Source organism: Chionomys nivalis, chromosome 5 (assembly GCF_950005125.1).
Source record: "Chionomys nivalis chromosome 5, mChiNiv1.1, whole genome shotgun sequence".
In the NCBI taxonomy this organism is placed as follows: Eukaryota; Metazoa; Chordata; class Mammalia; order Rodentia; family Cricetidae; genus Chionomys; species Chionomys nivalis.
The window spans coordinates 83,732,607-83,752,703 of record NC_080090.1 but is presented as its reverse complement, the minus strand read 5'-3'; the positions used below and the strand labels follow the sequence as shown (position 1 = coordinate 83,752,703).

Below are 20,097 nucleotides of genomic sequence, written 5' to 3'. Positions count from 1 at the left end.
GGTAGCTTTGTGAGGTCAATTTCAAAATACGAAGTAAAAAGAGGGCTTGAGTGATGGCTCAGTTGTGAAGAACTTGCGCTGCTCTTGCAAAGGATCTGAGTTCAGTTCCCAGCTCACAGCTGCCTATAACTTTGGATCCAATGGATCCAACACCTCTGACCACTGTGGGCACTGCATTCATGTGTACATACACATGCACAGATGTATACACATACACACAATTGAACATAAAACCTTTAGAAAAAAAAGGTAGTTAGGGGCTGGAGAGATGACTCAGAGGTTAAGAGCACTGGCTGCTCTTCCAGAGGTACTGAGTTCAATTCTCATCAACCACATGGTGGCTCACAGTCATCTATAGTAAGATCTGGTGTCCTCTTCTGGTGTGCAGACATATATGTAGGAAGAACACTGTATACATAATAAATAAATAAAGATTTATATATACAAAAAAGGTAGTTGGTTATGGTGTCACTCTCCTTTAATCCCAGCATCTCAGAGGCAGAGGCAGGAGGATCTCTGTGAGTTCAAAGGCCAGCCTGCTCTACATAACTACTAGCTAGCCAGAGATCCATAGTGAGACCCTCTCACAAAAAGAAGAATAAATCAGTAAATAATGTGCATCAGATGTGATAGCGCATGCCAATAATCCCAGCACTTGGCTGGGTGGTGGTGGCGCTTGCCTTTAATCCCAGCACTCAGGAGGCAGAGGCAGGCAGATCTCTGTGGGTCCGAGACCAACCTGGTCTACAAGAGCTAGTTCCAGGACAGGCTCCAAAGCTACAGAGTCTTGGAAAACAAAGGAACAACCCCCCCCCCAAAAAAAAGATAATCCCAGCATTCAGGAGGCAGAGGCAGAGGCAGGCGGATCTCTGATTTTTGAGGCCAGCCTGGTCTACAGAGTGGGTTCCAGGCTACATAGTGAGACCATGTCTCAAAAATAAACAAGGGAACAAGAAAAAATATTTCTCACCCCACAAAAACTTGTTAAAAACTGCTGGAAATATGATAGAAAGCTTACCTAGTAGATGTAAAGTCCTAGGCTCGAGCCAGGTTCAAGTCCCACCATTACAAAAAGAGTGCAGAGACAGAGCTGTAACGGTGGTTCAGAGGTGAAAAGCACTGGCTGCTCTTCCAGAGAACCCATAAGGTGCCTCACAAGTCTGTTCCAGTTCCAGTTCACCAGGCACAGGTGTGGCGCACAATCATAATACAGGCAAAATACTCATATACATAAAATAAATATTTTTTAAAAAAAAGGCAAAGTCGGGTGGTGGTGGCACATGCCTTTAATCCCAGCACTTGGGAGGCAGAGGCAGGCAGATCTCTGTGGGTTTGAGGCCAGCCTGATCTGGATAGGCTCCAAAGCTGCAGAGAAACCCTGTCTCAAAAAAAAAAAAAAAAACGAAAAAAAAAAAAAGACGAAGGCAAAAAATAATTGCTCATGAATATTGTGCTTTGTAATAAGTTTTTTTTTTTTTTTCAAACAGGGTTTCTCTGTGGTTTTGGAGTCTGTCCTGGAACTAGCTCTTGCAGACCAGGCTGGTCTCGAACTCACAGAGACCCGCCTGCCTCTGCCTCCCAAGTTCTGGGATTAAGCACATGCACCACCATTGTGAAATAGAATTTTTAAGAACTCCATTAAATGATATGACATCTTAAATTTTCGAGACTAAATTTATGTATTTATGGTGGAGGCACACACGTACCACAGTGAATGCAGCTCAGAGGAGAGCCTGCCACCACCCGCATGCTCCCATACCTTCCCCACCTGCTGGGTTAAATCCCTCCGAAACTGAGTCAGAGTAAACAGAAATAGCTCTTCTCCCACAAGTGCTCCTGCCAGGTGTGTCGTCACAGTGAGGGAAGGGGGACTTATGCAGGGTGGGGGTGCTGCTGCTCTGCCTTCCCAAGGGGAGAAGCCTCCTCTCAAGGAGATGGGTATTTACTCGGGGTCATGTGGTTGGTGGTGACAATACCAGGAGCCAATGCTAGTTTGTCTGTCAGCCTACAGAGCGTAAGTTCTTGTTTACCTGTATTGTTATATACCTCTTCTGTTGTATTCCCCTCCCACTTTTCGAGACAGGGTTTCTCTGTGTCGCCCTGGCTGTCCTGGAACTCTGCAGAGACCAGAATGGCCTTGAACTCAGAGACCTGCCTGCCTCTGCCTCCCACGTGTTGGAATTAACGGCATGCACCACCATGCCCCACTTCTGCACTTATATTTCGAGGCATTTTGCAAACTTTTAAGTATTTAATGGTTTCTTTGAAATAATTTGTTTAATAACAGTCATACATTCAGCTTTTACATCACGTGACAAAGCACCTGACCTAAAGACTTAAAGGAAGGAGGTGTTGATCTTGGCACCCAGCTTCAATCTGCAGTTCTTGGCTTCTGGGCTCTGGAGCTTGTGGTGAGGCGAAGCATGGTGGCGGTGAGAGCATGTGGCATGTGGCAGCAGTTCCTCACTTCATGACAGCCACGAAACAGAGAGTGGGCAAGGAGCCTGGCCCCAGGTAGAGCTTTTAAAAGCTTACCCTTGGCGATCATCTTCCTCCAGCTACGTCTCACTTCTTAAAATCGGAACATCCCGAATGGAGCTACTGGCTAGGGACCAAGCATAGAACGTGTGGCTGTGAGGGGCAGCTCAGACTCTGGCCATGGCAGTTACTGGTACTAGCTGTGGGCTCCACAATGGCAGGTTCACACCGGTTGGCATCTTTAGTACATCACCTGCTCTCACAGCAGAGCCTGGCGACTGTTATTATCCGGTGGACATGTGACTGAACTGCAGCGGCCAGGGTTCTCTCAGCCTCTCCTCCACTCTCCCTTCGCGGTTTGCCTGCCTCGTTTCTACCAGCGCCACCAGGCAGCCCCAGCCCCTCTCTCAGACTGAAGCTAAGGCTGAACTAGTGGGCATGAAATGCCACGGCTAGGTTTTAGTTCTAGATGATCCTTGGACTCAGCGAATGCTGATCAAGTGACTGCCTCTCTCTGGCTTAGGATGGAGAGATGCCAGGAAAGATCGAAGCATCTACCCTGATGGGTTACACCAGGTCTTCTAGAAGGGATTTTGTGGCAGGAAGGAGGGGGGCAGGAGATCGAATGTCTGTGAGACTCACACAGGGCAGCTTGATGGATGAGCAGTGGAAAGCCAGACCTGTTGCAATCATACCGCTCAGTGGCCCAGAATTGCATTTCCCTTAAGACATGCTAAATTATGCTCTGGATTTATATGTGGGCGGTGTCTGCCAGCTCCTCCTCACTGTGCCCAGAGAAGGCTGTCTGCAGATGGCCCTGCAGAAGAGGGCACCGAGGAAGGTTAGAACCCTCTTCCCAAGAGCCTTGGGGCCTTGGAAACTGATAGCTCTCTAAGAGTTTCCTTGTTCCTGCAGATCCCACCTCTTCCTCAAACAGCCCTCACATTCTCAGTCTGTAGCTGGGCAGTGGTGGCGCACGCCTTTAATCCCAGCATTTGGGAGGCAGAGGCAGGTGGGTCTCTGTGAGTTTGAGGCCAGCCTGGTATACAGAGTGAGTTCCAGGGCTACACAGAGAAACCCTGTTTCGAAGAGAAAAAAGAAAGAAAAAGAAAAAAAAAAACCCACCACCAAAACATTTTCAGTTTGTATACACTGCGAGGCTATCACCCCTACACTCCCTCACCCTCTACCGTGTCTTCCATTCTCTTATCTCTTGAGAAGTGGCAAAGGGACATCAGGGCAACTGATGCTCAGCCCTCAGGTTCTTGACAGGAAACTGTGTAGGTGGGTTGGTTATAAGAACCGTCCCTCATCTTGCGTTAGTGTCTTTTCTGGGATTGTAAACTCCCGGGAGTCCCCCCAAAACATTACCAAATACAGTAGAAAGGTGACTGTGGCCACCCAGTGACAGAAAAGTAAAATCCATTCTTGACGGAGGCTTGCTTCAGGCTGGCCACTCGGTGAGCCTCATCGCCCCGTCCCTGCTCCCCTGGCTTCCAGTGGCTTGGTCTGCCCCTGCCAGCCTTTGCATTTTTCTATCTTTTCCTCATTGCGTGGCCCCCTTGTCTTTAAAAGGCTAAACTGCTCTGAACTAAATTTGGTCACACAGCGCTCCAAGATTCCCTGGAATGTCCTCAAGTTTCAAACAGCTCTGACAGTGAGGCAGGCCCGCCCCCTGGCTTGGGGGATTGGCTTCTCCTCTCTGGCTGGGCTGCTGTCAGCTTTTATTGGTTGCTGGTTAGACCAAGCAGGGTCCACTGGCCTTGGGCTGCAGGGAGGCTGCCGTGTTCTCTGAGCACCTGTGGCGGCACAGCCGGCCTACGAGCTGCAGTCCTCATCTAGCTGGGCCTTCCCACCCAAGCCCACCCAGCTCTACCCAGACCAGCACCCCCTCTCCCTTCTCTGCGTACCACCAGCACTCCTACAGACTTGGCAAGAGAAGCTGCCCGCTTTGCCAAGATGTCCAAGGTAGCCAAGTATCGGCGGCAGGTGAGTGAAGACCCTGACATCGACAGCCTGCTGTCCACCCTCTCCCCTGAGGAGATGGAAGAACTGGAGAAGGAGCTGGATGTGGTGGACCCAGATGGGAGCATTCCTGTGGGGCTGCGGCAGAGGAATCAAACGGACAGACAGCCCTCTGGCACGTTCAGCCGGGAAGCCATGCTCAACTTCTGTGAAAAGGAGACCAAGAAGCTCATCCAGAGGGAGATGTCTATAGACGTGAGTGATACACCCTGAAGGAGAATGGGGTGGGAAGGGAGGACGGGGCCCTAACTCCATGACCAGAACCCTTCTTTTCTAGAAGAATAATCCTTACTGGCAACGGATGAAATGCTTCAGAACAGGTTCTTATGCACTAAACTGGCAGTGGGAAGCTCTGCCCTGAACTTGCTCTGTAAGCAGAAGCTGGATGTGTTGGAGAGACAGGACATCTCAGGAATCAAATAGGAAAGGGAGCTGAGAGGTGTCCTTGAAAGATAGATACATTGTCGAGTTGATGCCATCATGGTCTCGGCGTGTTTCTTCCTTCATCTCCATCCTGTGCTAGTGAGGAAGGAGAAAGGATAGAATGATGTTTGTAGTCTCCAGCCACCCAAGAAGAGGAGGCCAAGCTGATCCCAACGCTCTGGAGGACATGGCCCAAGGCCTGAGAGCAGGGATGGGAAAGCAGGGAGACACAGTGCAGGAGGAGCAGTGTCCCTGGGCCTGCCATTCCCTGGGCCCGTGTTCAAGACTTTCCCAGGAAACGAGGAGCGTGTGGGGAGCCAAGGGACTCAGGAATTCTTACCCTGCCGGGAAGTGGCTAATTCTTTTATAGCTCTGATAATAATGAATAAATATCAAAACAGATATGGGGGAAATGATAGACCCTCCATTGAGGGGCTGGTGACCCAGGACAGAGAAAAGAAACTTAGACAAGGTCTTGACACTTTTGTGACCCCCGCCCTTTCTTGGACCCTAAGAGTCACTCTGGAGTTTGGCTCTGTTCTCCTCTTCCATTCCTTGGGCTCTGGGCCCTATGGCTGCCTTGTCTCCAGTGGCTTCTGGAGGGTGAGGTCAAACAGAACTGTTTTTAACCCATGGGAACCAAACCCAGGGCCTCTCATATGCCACGTAAGCGTCCTGTCTTTGCACTATCCACCCAACCCTAAAACCAAAGCCCTTACTTAATTATAAAGCAAGATGTTTAGACCAAAGAACAGCCGAGGAACTCTTGTGCTCCTGGGACTTCGATTCTCCAACATTCTGCACTTAGTAAATACTGTGCCCTGCCTCTCTCTTCTGTCTCCCAGTTCCCTGGCCCTGCCCAGGGATGCACTTCTTCAGATGGAGCCAAGTCAAGGAATAGAGGGTGAGACAGTGTGTACCCTTGGAGGAGATGCTGCCCTTAGGACCCTTGTTCCTTATGGAGGTAGTCTGTTACAATGCTCTCGTTGCTCCTCATGCAGGCAAAGGGCATATGTTAGCACAATGGCCAGCTGGAGTTAGAAATGTATACTGAGCACGGTCAGAAGTCTCTAAATCTGGGGGAATGTGACTGAACCCTAACATGTAGCCTCTTTAGCATTGTTATCAGAAGAATGAGCGTGAAGTCAAGGCCTAGAGTTTAAGTACCAGACAAACCCTGTGTTAGTACCAGCAGCTCTTACTGTCCTGACTCTATGACTCCTCCCAGCTTACCCAGATCTTGAGAATAGTACCCACCCCAGGGGCTGTTGAGATGACTAAGAGGGTTGTGGAAAGTGCTTGGCACAGAACCTGGCACGTAGCATTCAATAAGCAGCAGCAGTGGAATTGCTAATTCACTTTAGTAAAGGAACTCAGAAAATGGTGAAATTAGTCCAAAGCAAACCTCTGCCCTGTCCACCCCTCCATCTAGTGACTTGTCTCTTTGATTAGTGGCCAGAGCAAGCACACAGAGCATGGATGCTCAAGTCTAGATGGAGAGTGTGAACTCCACTCCAGGCTGGGGAACTGGCTCTAGCTTTTGCTGCCTGAGCCTTTTTCTCTTCCTGAAGACCTGCAGGTAATAAGCCAATCGGTTTGATAGTGAACTAGCCAGTTAACTGGACCCGCAGAAGAAAGATGAGCTACAGAGAACCTTCTACATGCCCACCACCCCAATCTTCTCTTATGTTAGTTTTTGTTTTTGCTCTGTCGAGAGGTTTCTCTGTGTAGTCCTGGCTGTCTTGGAACTCACTCTGTAGACCAGGCTGGCCTTGAACTCAGAGATCAGCCTGCCTCTGCCTCCCCAGTGCTGGGATTAAAGGTGTGCTACACCATCACCTTTCCCTTTCAAAGCTTTAACAGTCTTAGGAGATAGGATTTTTATCCCCATCATAAAAAAAAAAAAGTCTCAATGAGGCTAAATACTTGTCCAAGGTGACACAGTAAGTGACCTGCCTGACTTTTTGTGTTTCCTCCCCTTTTCCTGTTACATTGGGATATCAGAGTATGAATGGGGAGATAATAACAGCCCTTCTTTGTTTTTATGACAGGTTCTCAGCTAGCTCAGGCTGGGTCAAACTCAACAGCTAGTGAGAGTGACCTCGAACTTCTGATCCTCCTGCTTCTACCTCTGAAGCAGTGGGATTACAGACATGTGCCACCATGCCAGGTTTGCAGTTGAACTAGGGATCTTGGTGTCTGGTAGATAAGCACTGTGCCAGCTGAGTTCCATTAGGGTCATACAGCAGCTGCTTGCGAGAGCCCCGGAGAGATGCTCAGGATCTATGTACTTGTGTGTTGCTAGAGGAACGGTGGCCGTGACAGTCTGCCTGAAAGCTGGCCCCCCCGCCATCTGAGGAGTACCTTTAACTATCAGACCAACTGTCCATGAGGTACTGGTTGGCATTAAGACACTTTAGTTAAATCCTGGCAATGGGATGGTGGTATTATGTTTTTGTTTTGTTTTGTTTTTGTTTTTCAAAACAGGGTTTTTCTGTAGCTTTGGGGCCTGTCCTGGAACTTGCCCTGTAGACCAGGCTGGCCTTCAACTCACAGAGATCTGCCTGTCTCTGCCACCCGAGTGCTGGGATTAAAGGTGTGTGCTACATGGACATTCTTTTAAAATAATGTTTATGTTTTAGACATACATAATAAACTATTCTTGGGAAAATTGATTGAATTGGGGAATTCGCCTTAAAATGACAGGGATGGGAGTGTGGGTGAGACAGTGCCGGTCTGGAGTTGTTCCTGTTGCAGCTGGATGCTGGACCCACATGAGTGTTTATTACGTTGTTCTCCACTTTCGTTTGAAACTTTCCATACAGAGAAAACATTTAAAAGAAACTAAGAGAAATAAGCAGGCCCATTCCTCTTTTCCTGGGAGGGAAAGTAAGATTCATACTGTGACTGGCAAGCTGGGGTCTAGACCAGGTAAGGGACCGAGGCTACGTCTTCCTCACTGGGCTGGAATAGTTCACGGAGGTTTTGGGTTGGCTAGCATAGTTTTCGTGCATATTCCTCCCTTACCTCTTCCAGGTCACCACCTCCAGGCAGTCATCCCAGATTCTTAGGCAAAGCTGGGCACCTTGATCAAGCGCGCCAGGGTCATAAGTTTCTCTCCTTAGGAAGGGGTGCTCGTGTGTGTCGTGTGTGCGTGTGGAGGTCACAGGACAGCTTGCAGGAGCCACTCTCTACTTCCACAGGTTCCAAAGGCTGGAACTCATGTTTTCAGGTTTGCATGGCAAGTACTTTTCCTCCTGCTGACTCAGTTTCCCCATGGTGATGGAGACCAAACCCAGGGCCTTGAGCATAGTAAGTGTGTGCCCTGCTATGGAGCTGTATACCCCTGCCCCTCTTTTTTTAGTTTTATTTATTTATTTTACTTTTCTTGGCCGTTTCCCTCACCAGCATATATGATTCAGGAGGCGGATACTTACATAAGGCCTCCACATAGATCCTAAGATCCCCAGCTGCTTATGAAATAAATTTTAGTTAGCAGGGGATTCAGGGAAGGCTAGAGGCGGGCTCCTGCCCTGCCTGTAAATGGAGTGGATCTGGCAGCCAGTCTTCTCCCTGGTCCTCTGGGAGTTCTCCCTTAGCCCAGGTGGAAGACAGAGCCCCAGCCAGTGCAGAAGCCAGCAGTGGAGTGAAGCGGTCCTTGTCTCATGTTTCAGGGACCAGATCCCAACAGGTCACCTCTTATTCTTCCCTTCCCAGATGGGAGGGGAACGACCCCTCAGCCTGCTCCTCTTGTCCTTCCCTCTAGGGTGACAGGGACCCAGGATTAGCACCTGCATGAAAGTGGGGTCAGGGGCCAGGGCAGCTGAGCCAGGGGGCGGAGAAAGCTCTTTTAGGTTTTCCCCAGAGGCCAACTTGAGACTCTTGAGAACCCACTGCTGGCCGGGAACCTCCTGCTGCCACTTAGCCTCCACAGCCCCTTCCTCCAGCCTTGTTTCAGCTCCATCCCACTGGGCTCCCCTCATGAATGGGAAGGCCAGAGACCATGGCACCAACCCTCAGAATGCCCTTTGCAGATAGCTGGGCTCGTTGGGAGTACACGAGGCAGCACGGCTCAACGATTAAGGAGATTAACCCCAACTAGTACACACTCAAAATAGCCCTGGAGGCCTGAGTAGAGAGGGCAGAAGAGGTGATGGGGGCCTGGTGACCCAGGTAGGCACATGCACAAACCTAGAAAAAGCTAGACAAAATTATTAGCCACCTCCATCTGTAGTTTGGGAAAGCAGCTGGCTGTCTTCAGCTAGGTGGTGAGACCTACAGGTGTCTGTTTTAACTTGTTGTTTTTAAGTCTTTTGTTCATGCACTGAATATGTAATATTTAAAGAATTTTGTCGGGCTGGAGAGGTGACTCAGAGGTTAAAAGCACTGGCAGCTTTTCCAGAGGATCCAGGTTCAATTCCCATCACCCACATAGCAGCTCACAACTGTCTGTAATTTCAGTTCCAGGGCTCTTGGCAGCCTCACACAGACATGCATGCAGACAAACACCAATGAACATAAAATAAGAATAGATTATATATTTAAAAAGAATATAGTGCAAGCAAGGCACCAGAGCTGGACCCCCCTGCATCATGGCCTCTGACCTTTGTCCCTTCTTGGGACAGCAGGTCTGAGAATTTGAGACCTTAGCTAGACAGGAAACGTAAGAGGGGGCAAGCCAGATGGACAGGAATGAGGAGGACTTGCAATTATGAAATGGAATTTCACTATGAAGTTATGAGAGAAAGATGAGGATGGTTTCAAAGTCTGGCTGAGAGATGCTGATCAAGGGAGGTTGTCACCAGCATGGACAGTTGGAAGCATCAGGGTTTCAGGGACTTCATGGTCCCCAGGACTGGATGAACGAGGAAGACAAAGCTTTCATGTAGCCTATCTGTCCCCCCCTCCACCAGCCTCTCTCCCTCCTCCAAGAGACTATGACTTACAGAAACAGCATGTCCACGGCTGACCCAGAGGAGGCAAGCCTTGAATGATCGGGACTAAGAGAGATTTGCAACATGTATGTGAGTGTGTGTGTGTGTGTGTATGTGTGTGTGTATGTGTGTGTGAGTGTGTGCGCGTGCGCACGTGTGTGTGTGTGTGTGTGTGCATTCAAAGCAAAAATAGCCACAGCATAGGGGTGAAGGGAAGAAGAAGCTGAAAATCATGTGATTGTCAAGTTGGATAAACAGAATTATCCCGATCCATAGAGTAAGGTCCAGATAAGCTGTTTTGTGTTTACTGAACCACACTGGTCATAGCCAGCAGAAAAAGGTGACTTACATCTAGGGTGTAAGTCCTTGTTTGGGGCTTCTCAGCAGCAGGTCCAGGCATGAGATAGCAAACCACAGGTACCTGCACTCAGCCCAATCCAGATTTGTGTTCTGCTTCTTCCCCTTACAGCCCTAGTGAAGCTGAGTACCTTGGGCCAGAAAGGGAGGGCATTAATTTATTTAGCGTGTGCTGGTACCGAGGGCATCACTACCACCATCTCATTGGCTTAGCCTCTTCAGCTCTGTTACCTGTCGAGTAGGAATGATAAAATCAGCCTCGAAGGGCTATTGGAGCATTCAACAGGATAAGGTATTCAGAGTTTATTTCCTCAGGAGAGAAGCTTTCTTCAGTCTCAATTCATCAGCCTTTGTACCTGTACAGACGCCAAAACAACATTAAAAAAATTCTCACGAGGTTAAAAAAGTTCTGTCCATAGGAGTGAGGTAATGACAAGAGGGGTGGAGAGGAGAGAGGAAAGCAAGGACCAATGAAGGAAGGAGGCCAGGGTGATTTGTTGCTTGCCGCCTGGCTCATCACCGGATTTCTCGGAACTACCTTTATTTTACTCCTCCACCCCATGCTGATTTACTGGTTTTGGCAAATGGCAGAAAAGAGAGGGTTGAGGGACATTTCAGACATAAGAATTCTCCTCCTCATTAGCCTTGTTCTATCCCAGCATGATCTAAAGCCAGGGCTGCTTTGGGAGTTTGGGCTTCAGCTATCTCTGGGGTCCACTGCAGAGGCCAGGCCAGGTCGTCAGGACACTGTGTACAAACAGCTAGGAATAGAAAGGCCTCCTGCTTCACAGGCTCTCCCGCTCCTCCCCTCACTTCTTCCCTGTTCAGGATCCCTAGGCTCCACTAGCTCATCAGCCCTGACTCCCAGGTCAGGTGGCAGGACCAGCAGGATGCCCGCCTCCAGTGCCAAGAGGTGCACTGTCCTTAGCTCAGGGCTTCAGGCAACACTGTGCATGCTCAATGTGTGGAGTCTAGTGCTTGGATCGTCTCGTCAGGGTCCAAGCAGATCTGCATTCCCATCCTGCTCTGCTGATTGGCTATCCATGATCTGGACCAGTTCCTGTACCTGCCAGAGCATCTGTCCCACGGAAGCTGAAGTGCCTGGTCCTGGGTAGTAAGGCTCAATAGTCTACCAAGGACTCCAAGAAGTGTGCTGGGTTGGAAATCTGGTACTGAAGTCTCATGAGCAGTTGCTTCTTCCCTTTGCTCCAACTCAGCCCACTCATTCCCCTCCCTGCTACTTAGGCTTTCTTCTCCCTCACCCCCTTCTCTTTAGTGCTAAGGATGTGTAGTACCCAGAGCCTCACACGTTTTAAGCCTAGGCTCTGACATACACCCAGCCTCTACTCTGTTTCCACACAGTATTCATGACTCATGCTTTATGCTTATAGGGACAAGGAGGACTCTCCTAAATCAGTGATTCCTCAGCTGTTCATTGAGCTGCTACTATATCTACTATACTGGGCATTTCCTAAATGCTAGAACAGAGTGGATAACATAGGGACTGTCCTTGTTGCCACAGAGATTGTATTTATTCTTATGGTCAACACAGACATTATACTTTGCTTTCTGTTGCTATAATAAAGGCCATGACAGAAAGCAACTTGGGGAGGAAAGGGTTTAATTTGCATGTCCGGATCACAGTCAATCATCGAAGGAAGCCAAGATGAGAAGTCAGAGGGCAGGAACCTGGCGGCAGGAGCTAAAGAAGAGACTGTGGAAGAATACCGCATACTTGTCGCTTTCCATGGCCGGTCAGCCTGCATATTTATACAACCTGCCCAGGAATGGCACTACCTACAGTGTGCTGGCCCTTTCATATCAGTCATTGATCAAGAAAATGACCTTGATAGACTTGCCTACAGACCAGTCTGATGAAGATATTTTTTTAATTGTAGTTCCCCTTCCTAGATAAACTTAGCTTGTATGTCAAGTTGACAAAAAAAAAAAAAAAACCTAATCAGCACAATGTATATATGTCTGTGGGTACATGTGCATGTATATATGCCACATAAACATACACATGTGTAACTTGTATCTTATATATGATTTTAAAAAGTGTGAATCTGTTTAAGGAAAGAGTATATATGATCAACCGTTGTAGGGGCCCATTTCCAACAGGCTCAACGGGGTCTTCAGCACAAGAAACATGACGTTTGTTTAGCGTCTGGGACAAAGTCAGCAATGGGAATGCCTGGAGAAGCGGCTTCCAGGAGGAGAGCCATGTAAAGGCCTTGTGGTGGAAACAGTTTATTGTGTCAGAGGAAGCTCAGGCTAGGCTAACTGGAGCATAGCTGGGAGAGATGAAGAAGGCCCCGAGGAGGCAAGGTCCGGATAGTGCAAGGCCTTTTAGGGAAGCAGAGGAGTTTGGTTCGTCTCTTAGTTTGTTTATGTGGTGGTACGGCTCAAACCCAGAGTTTTACACGTGCTAACCAAGGACTAAAGTACACCTCTAGCAAGAAATTAGAATTTTTTTTTCATTTTTCAAGTTAGGATTTCTCTGTGTAACAACTCTGGCTGTCCTGGAACTCCCTTTGTAAACCATGCTGGCCTCAAACCCACAGAGATCCATCTACCTTTGCCTCCCAAGTCATGGGATTAAAGGTCTGTGCCACTACGCCTGGCTAGATGGGGTCTATGTGGCCCAGGTTAGCCTCAATCTTGTTATATAACCAAGGATGATCTTGAACTTCTGATCCTCCTGTATCCATCTCCCAAGTGCTGAGATTAAACATGTTTTCCTACACCCACTTTTTCGTGGTTCTAAGCATCCAGCCCAAGGCTTCTCACATGTTAGACAAGCAATCTTAAGAACTGAGCCCCAGCCCCTGCAGCTGAAGTTTGGAATTTTATTCCATTTGCAGAGCCACTGGAGGGTTCAGAGCAGAGCGGATGAGGGGGAGCGCAGCTGAGTGTGTAGCTGTCATCTGGAAAAGGATGGCTTGTTGAGGCAAGAAGTTCAGAAGCCCCTTTCAGGTTAACGCAGGACTGGCCCATATGCTGAGGGAAAGAGGAGTTGTGGTGGGAGATGACATGTTTGTTTTGAGACAGGGTCCTGGTGTGTAACCCAGGCTGTTTTTCAATTCACCATCCCCTGCCTCCCTGATGTGGGAATTTCCTGGGCACCACCAGTTGGCCAACAACAGAGGAGTGGTTTCAGAAGTTCCAGAATTCAAATTGAGGCCATTAGTTAAGTTCATTTGCTAATAAGATCCCCAGGAGGAAGTGCCAGGTGGCCAGGGGGTATAAGTCTTAGGCTCAGTAAGAAAGAGAGCTGGGGGAGCCATTAGCATGTGAATGATATTTAACTTTTTAAAAAGTTTTTCTGGTGCATTTATTTTATGCTTATGAATGTTTTGCTTCCATGTATGAATGTCCACCGTGTGTGTGTGTCTGGTACCCACAGAGGCCAGAAGAAAGCACTGGATTCCCTGAAACTGAAGTCATAGATGGTTGTAAGTTGGGTGTTGGGAACTGCTCTCTGCACGAGTAGCAAGCACTCTTAACCACTGAGACATCTTGCCACCCCTGTGAATAGCATTTAAAACCATGAGCCTAGAAGATGTCGCTTGGGGTGTGGGTTTGTGTGGAAAAGAATGGAGGGGTAAGGGCAGAATTTTTTCTTATATAAACATGTAGGCATTGGAAGAGGAGAGAGCTAGTGGAGGGACTGAGAGGTGGGAGAGAACCTGGCTCTCACAGAATCAATGGAGACAAGGAAGAGAGCTCCCCTCTTTGTCCTTGTTGCTGAGAGGCTTAATAAGATGAAGGCAGAGAATCAGCCACAGTGCCTGTAAAATGGAAGCCACTAGAACCTAATAAAATTATTGCGCTGAAGCCATCTCTCTCGCATCCTAATACTATTCAAAAGAGCCAAAGTAAATGTGGTATCAGGGAGGGCTTTTATGAGACAGAGAACATTGTTGCCTATCTGTATGCTCCTGGGAATAATTCAGCAGAAAGGAAAACTTTGATGGCACTAGAAAAGGGGTAAGAAAGGGATAGAGCTCGTGGCAGCTGGCAGGTTCTGCCTTCTTGGCAGCCTCTCTCTTCTGCCTGGAGGACGGAAAGTCAAGGGGATAGCAGTGATGCCTTCAGATTGACAGGTGGGGAGCGAGTGGTGAAGCTGATCTCTGATGCGTTGACACGTGCACAGTGTGAGCTGGGAAGATGGCACCGGCAGCCATAAATAGGCTAGCTTGAAGCAGGGAGAATTTTAGGAGGTCAAGGCCTAGGTCGCCAGAAGAATGCTCGGTGCTTCCTGGGAGAGGTAGAGAGAATATGAAAACACGACCGGACAAGAAACCTGGCACGCAACCAGTGCCGGAGATGCTTCGTGTGCATCTGCCTGTCCTCAGGGCCACTTATGCCCAGGCGGGGGAGCACACAGGTCCTCAGGTCCTATCCCAGTAGCCAACTGACAGCAGAGTGGTGGGACCCACACAGATTCCCAAGCCAAGCCAGGGAACTGGCTAATTCCCTGCTGACTGCTGCCAGCTGGATGGCTTCAGACACATGGTTAACATTTATAAGCCTTACCTTCTTTTGTTTTTATTCGTTAATGCCTTTTTGTTTTGTCTTGTTTTGTTTTTCGAGACAGGATTTCTCTGTCGCTTTGGAACCTGTCCTGGAACTCACTCTATAGACTGGGCTAGCCTTGAACTCACAGAGTTCCGCCAGCCTCTACCTGCCAAAGGAGTGCATCATTGCTGCCTGGCCTCTTAGCGCTTTTTTAATGTTGCATTTGTACTCCACAAAGTGGGCTTCCCCCCCAGCAGCTGTTTTACTGCAACATGAAATGCATACAGAAGTGTGCATGAAATGTGTGTGCAGAGTTGAGTAGCTGACCAGAGCGATCGGGGAATTGAACATCAGCATGGCAGTGCCACAAAACCCACCCAAGCTCCTTCCCCAGGGTAACTCCTATCTCTACTTCCAACTGCATACATAGTTTTGTCTGTTTTTATTGACTCACCCAGGAAGAGTTCCCTATCCAGAATCTTTCGCTCCACTGTCTGTTGGTGAAGTTCAATTGTGTTGTCCACAGCATTTTTAAACCTCCACCCTGTTCAGTATTCTTCTGCATGACTATATCATGACTTAACTAGTCCATCTCCTTGTTATGGATGTGGGTTGTTTCCAGTCTTGGGTTATCATAAATGATATTATAATGCTCTCATACTCGCACCCGTGACTTCCTTTCTGTTTGGCATGTATCTAGGTGTAGAATGTGGTTCATAGGAAGCACATAAGGCACTTGACTTACTTCAAGGGATGATGTTATTAACTTGGAGAGTCTTTGTGAAGATTGAGATGGCCTAACACTGTGCTTTGTGAAGAGCAGGCACGATCGCCATCGTGGTCGTTTCCAGTTGAGCCCGTCTCAGAGCTGCTCATGTGCGAGCATGTTCTTTGGACATAATCCACTTCGTCTTCCTAATCTAGTCTGCTAAGAGTCAGGCACTTCACTAAAGTGTTCTTTGGACATAATCCACTTCCATCTTCCTAACCCAGTCTGCTAAGAGTCAGGCACTTCCCTAAAGCTCAGGCTAGGTTCTTTTACTCCAGACTCTCTAGCTTTCCAAAAAAGGGTAGCTCGAATGGCGCCTTCTGGCTAGGCATGGTGGCAGAAGCAGGTGGATCTCTGTGAGTTTGGGACCAGCCTGGTTTACATAGAGAATTCTAGGACAGTCAGAGTTATGTAGTAGAGAAATCCTGTCTCGAAAAACCGTAAGTAACTAAATAAAAGAAAAAGAAAGGCATCTTCCACTTCATGCATCTTTCCCGCCTTAGCTTTGCTTGCTCCTGTGCGACCCACTGTCTCATCAGCTAAGTTTTCAGGCCCTTCTTGGTTTACCCAGCTTCCTCTTTAGTTTATGTCTGAGTTCGGGTCATTCTAAACAGTGCTCTCAGTTCTCAGATATAATCTTCTTCAGCCCGTCATCATCCAGTGTGGATGAGACTGTCAGTATTTCTCTTCTAAATCCAAACCTCTGATCATACCTGGAGAAGACGTCACAGCCATGCACATTGGCGCCGCTGTGAATTAAAACCCCATCACCTCAGCTGAGCCCTCAGCACTGCCCAGGGCATCTTACCACGTGCCTCTCACTCCCCTAAAAAAAAGAGGTTTTTTCCGAAAGCCAGCTCTTCTCGCCAAACCTTGTTCCACCATCTCTCTTTTCGTCTTAAACAGATACCTAGCCCATATTTCACAGAGAAAACACAAAAGCAACAGGGAAGATGCTTGAACACTTCTCAGCGTTCCTGAATGCAAACCCCTCTCTCAAGCCGTCTGAATGGCATCTGTCCCCATCCCTTTGGGATTTCACTCGCTTCTGCCTCCACAGGGACCTTTGCTACTTTAAGCACCCTTCCTTCCTTCCTTCCTTCCTTCCTTCCTTCCTTCCTTCCTTCCTTCCTTCCTTCCTTCCTTCCTTCCCTCCTTTCTTCCTTCCATCTTCAGCATTCCTCCAGGCCTCAGCTCAGCTTCTTTGCTTCCTCAACAGGCTACAGAGGAAGCATCACCACTGAGCATGCCCAGTCAGCCCCTGTCTCACCACCACGATGCTACGGGCTTTGATGGGGCAGCCTAGGACCTCCCTGTTGCTGGGTCTATGGCATATGCTTTGCTCTTTAGCCTAGTTATTTACTGTGACATTCAATCACTCTCTTGTTCTTAAAACGCTCACTTCTGTGGCACCAAAACACCACATTCGCCTGGTTCCCCTTTTTTCTCTCTAATTATTCCTTCCTGGTTGCTGAGGAAAGCAATGCTCCCTGTAATGGCTGCATATTGCTGTCTGTCACCTCTGTGGTCTTCCCCAGGTGCCTTCCAGCCCCACAGACACTGCTACCACCCTATGCTCAGTCTCTATCTGTGGCCTAGATCTCTATTTTGGGTTCTAGATCATCCAGTTGCCTCTTGGACACCTCAAGTGTCTCAAATTCAACCAGTCTAAAAATAAATTAGTCATTGACACCCACCTTATGCCTAAACCTGCTTTTCCTCTCCTTTCTGCGCTTTGGCAACTAGAAGTAACATCTAACCCAGAACCGAGGTCATAACCCTGGAGGTTAAACAGCCCTCATCTCTCTCCCAATTTCCAGACTTTACTAGTGATAGAATCCTGCCTCTTCTACCTCCGGGGTCTCTTAGCTTCTCTCTGTACTACACAACCGGCCATTACGTCCACCCATATCACATGTCAGCTAGATACATGCCATGGCCTCCTAACTGCTCTCCCTGTCTCTCTTCTCTTGACATTGCAAACTATCCTCCTCTCAGCTGCCAGAGTCTTATTATAAGATGAAACCATGATCTTGCCGCTCCCTGCGGAAAAACCTTCAGTTGCTCAATAGAGCTTAGGAGGTCCTTGGCGAGCCAGCACCCCTTTAAGCCACTAATATTCCTCTCCTTCTGCCCACCCCTTGCTGCAGCTGGAGACCATTCATTGGTTCTTCATCCCTGTCAGGCCTTGACATGCTCTTTCAGTGCCTTTGAAAGTTTCGTCATCTAAGTGGGATGCTAGGTCTCTGTAACCCTTACTTTATTATCACCTTCTTTAGAAAGATTTCCTGACTGAGTGGTGATGGCGCGCACCTTTAATCCCAGCGCTCAGAAGGCAGAGGCAGATAGATCTCTGAGTTCCAGGCCAGCCTTGTCTACAGAGTTCCAGGACAGTTAGGGCTACACAGAGAATCCCTGTCTCAAAACAAAACAAAACAAAAAGCAAACCATCATCAACAACAATAAAAAACAAAACAACTTCAAACAACCAACCACAAAAACAAAGATTTCCTCGCCCCAGTCTGGGACTGTCTGCCCCGTCCCTATGCTCAGGAGTGCCACCTGCAGTGTCCACCTCTACACACACCAGGTAAACATGGCACATCATTTCAGTGCTGTCCCCTCCTGCTCTTCCCCAAACTCCTCTTCCGCCTCCCTTTTCCCGTCTTCTTCCTCTTCCCCCATGACTACTTCTTCCTCTTCAAATTTAAAAAAAAATATTATTGTATGTTTGTACATGATTGTACATGTGCATGTTTGTGTATGTGAGTGTGGGCTTGCATATATCACACCACCTGTGTGGAGGTCAGAGGACAATTCTGGGGAGTCTATTCTGCTGCCACAGATTCTGAGGGTCACATGAGGTCATCGGGTTCCAGGTTAGAAGTGCTTACTGTGCAAGTCTGACAAGGAAGAGGAGGATAAGGGACATTTGCAAATGTCATTTTTATTTTATTTGACTTATTATTAGGGTGGGTTGGCCCTGCTACAGCACACTTGTGGAGGTCAGAGGTCAGCTTGTAGAAGTTGGGTCTCCTCTCCCAGGATCAGGTTGTCAGTCTTGGTAGCAGGCCCCCTAAACCACTGACCCATCTTGCCTGCCCCAAATGCTAGTCTTATAGGACTTGATTGAACCTACAAAAGTTGTGAATTGAGCTACACTCTTCTGAGGCTTTTTGAAAAGTGCGTTTGGCAGGGACCCTCCACTCTACTCCAGTTACTGTAAACTGTCAACGAAATAAGTTCAGAATTCACATTCTGCGGTAGCTGGTTGTTGGGGAAGGTCTGTCATTCTCTTCCTTCTCTTGGTCCTTTCTCGCCCAGCTCCGTAGGGATGTGGAATCATGGACTGAGACTTTTAACCAAGCACAGCTGAGTCCACCTGTGATCCCTGTACCACTTAGAGCCACTGAGGAATTAGTAAGTCTCAGTTCCCATCATCTAGGTTCACCCTTAAGTGTCTGGGAGTTTTGTCTGCAGAGCTAGCAAAAAACAACATTTTTTTCCCTGGAGAACTAGTTACAAGCTGCCTCCCTCTGGAACCCCCATCCCTGCACAACGAATCAGAAAGGGAGCTGATTTCCTCACAGCATTCATAGAGCCTCCTCTCTGGAAACCCCAGGCTTAGATGTGTAGAGCTGGTGTCTAGAAAGGTCTGGGTAGACCAAAGTAGCAAAGGAGGGACAGAACTAGGATTAGGTCCTCGTAGAGACTACAATGTGGATTGTCTATACTGCAGGCAATCCTCTTTGCCTGCCTCCTTTCCTCCTTCCCTTCGCCTCCTTTCTTTTCTTTCTTTCTTTCTTGATATTTGCTGCCAAGCCTGACAACTTAATAATTTGTTTGTTTTTATTTCATGCGCATTGGTATTTTGCCTGCATGTTTGTCTGTGTGAGGGTGTCAGATCTCCTGGAATAGGAGTGACAGTCAGTTATGTGCTATCATGTGATTACTGGGGATTGAACCCAGGTCCTCTGGAAGAGCACCTAGCACTTTTAATGACTGAGCCATCTCTCCAGTTCCCAGCAATCCTCTTTCTTAGCCAGCCTTCTACTAGAGAATTAAACCCTACAATAAAGCAAACCGAATGACTGTTTCCTCAGTTCCCCTTATGTTACTACAACAGAATACCAACTGGGAAATTATTATTTATTTTACTTTTTTGAGACTGGGTTTTGTGTAGCCTGGGCTGGCTTTGAACTTGTTATGTAGTGGAGGATAGCCTTGGGCACCACATTCTCCGCCTTCTCCTAAGTGCTGAAATCAGATGTGTGCATCATCATGTCTGGCTAGACTGTGTGATGTTTAATGACCAGAAATACATTTGGTTCATAGTTCTGAAGGCTATGAGGTCTGTGATGGGAGAGTTTCATTAAGGAGGGTCTTTTTTGCTGTGTCGTAGCAAGGCAGAAAGTGGGCGAGAGAAAGTCAGCAAGCATGCAAGAGGGTATGCACTTTACATGAGAAAGGCACCGCCATAGCAGCAGCCTAAATTCGGTGTCTCCCAGACCAGCACCTCCCACGTGACCAACCCCACCTTCCAACCAACACCAGCAGACTGGGAAAGAAATCAATAACAAATGAATTTGG

The 20,097-nt window shown here is 48.1% G+C and overlaps 1 protein-coding gene across 1 annotated transcript in view; it reads left to right on the top strand.

The window, feature by feature from the left end:
• Nucleotides 1–4,301: 4,301 nt before the first annotated feature.
• Lmod1 (leiomodin 1) overlaps nucleotides 4,302–20,097 on the top strand; it is a 45,016-nt gene continuing 29,220 nt past the window's right edge. Inside the window, exon 1 of the mRNA XM_057770970.1 lies at nucleotides 4,302–4,698. Coding sequence (XP_057626953.1) covers nucleotides 4,438–4,698 — 261 coding nt within the window. The 5' untranslated portion in view covers nucleotides 4,302–4,437. The remainder of the gene's footprint in view (nucleotides 4,699–20,097) is intronic.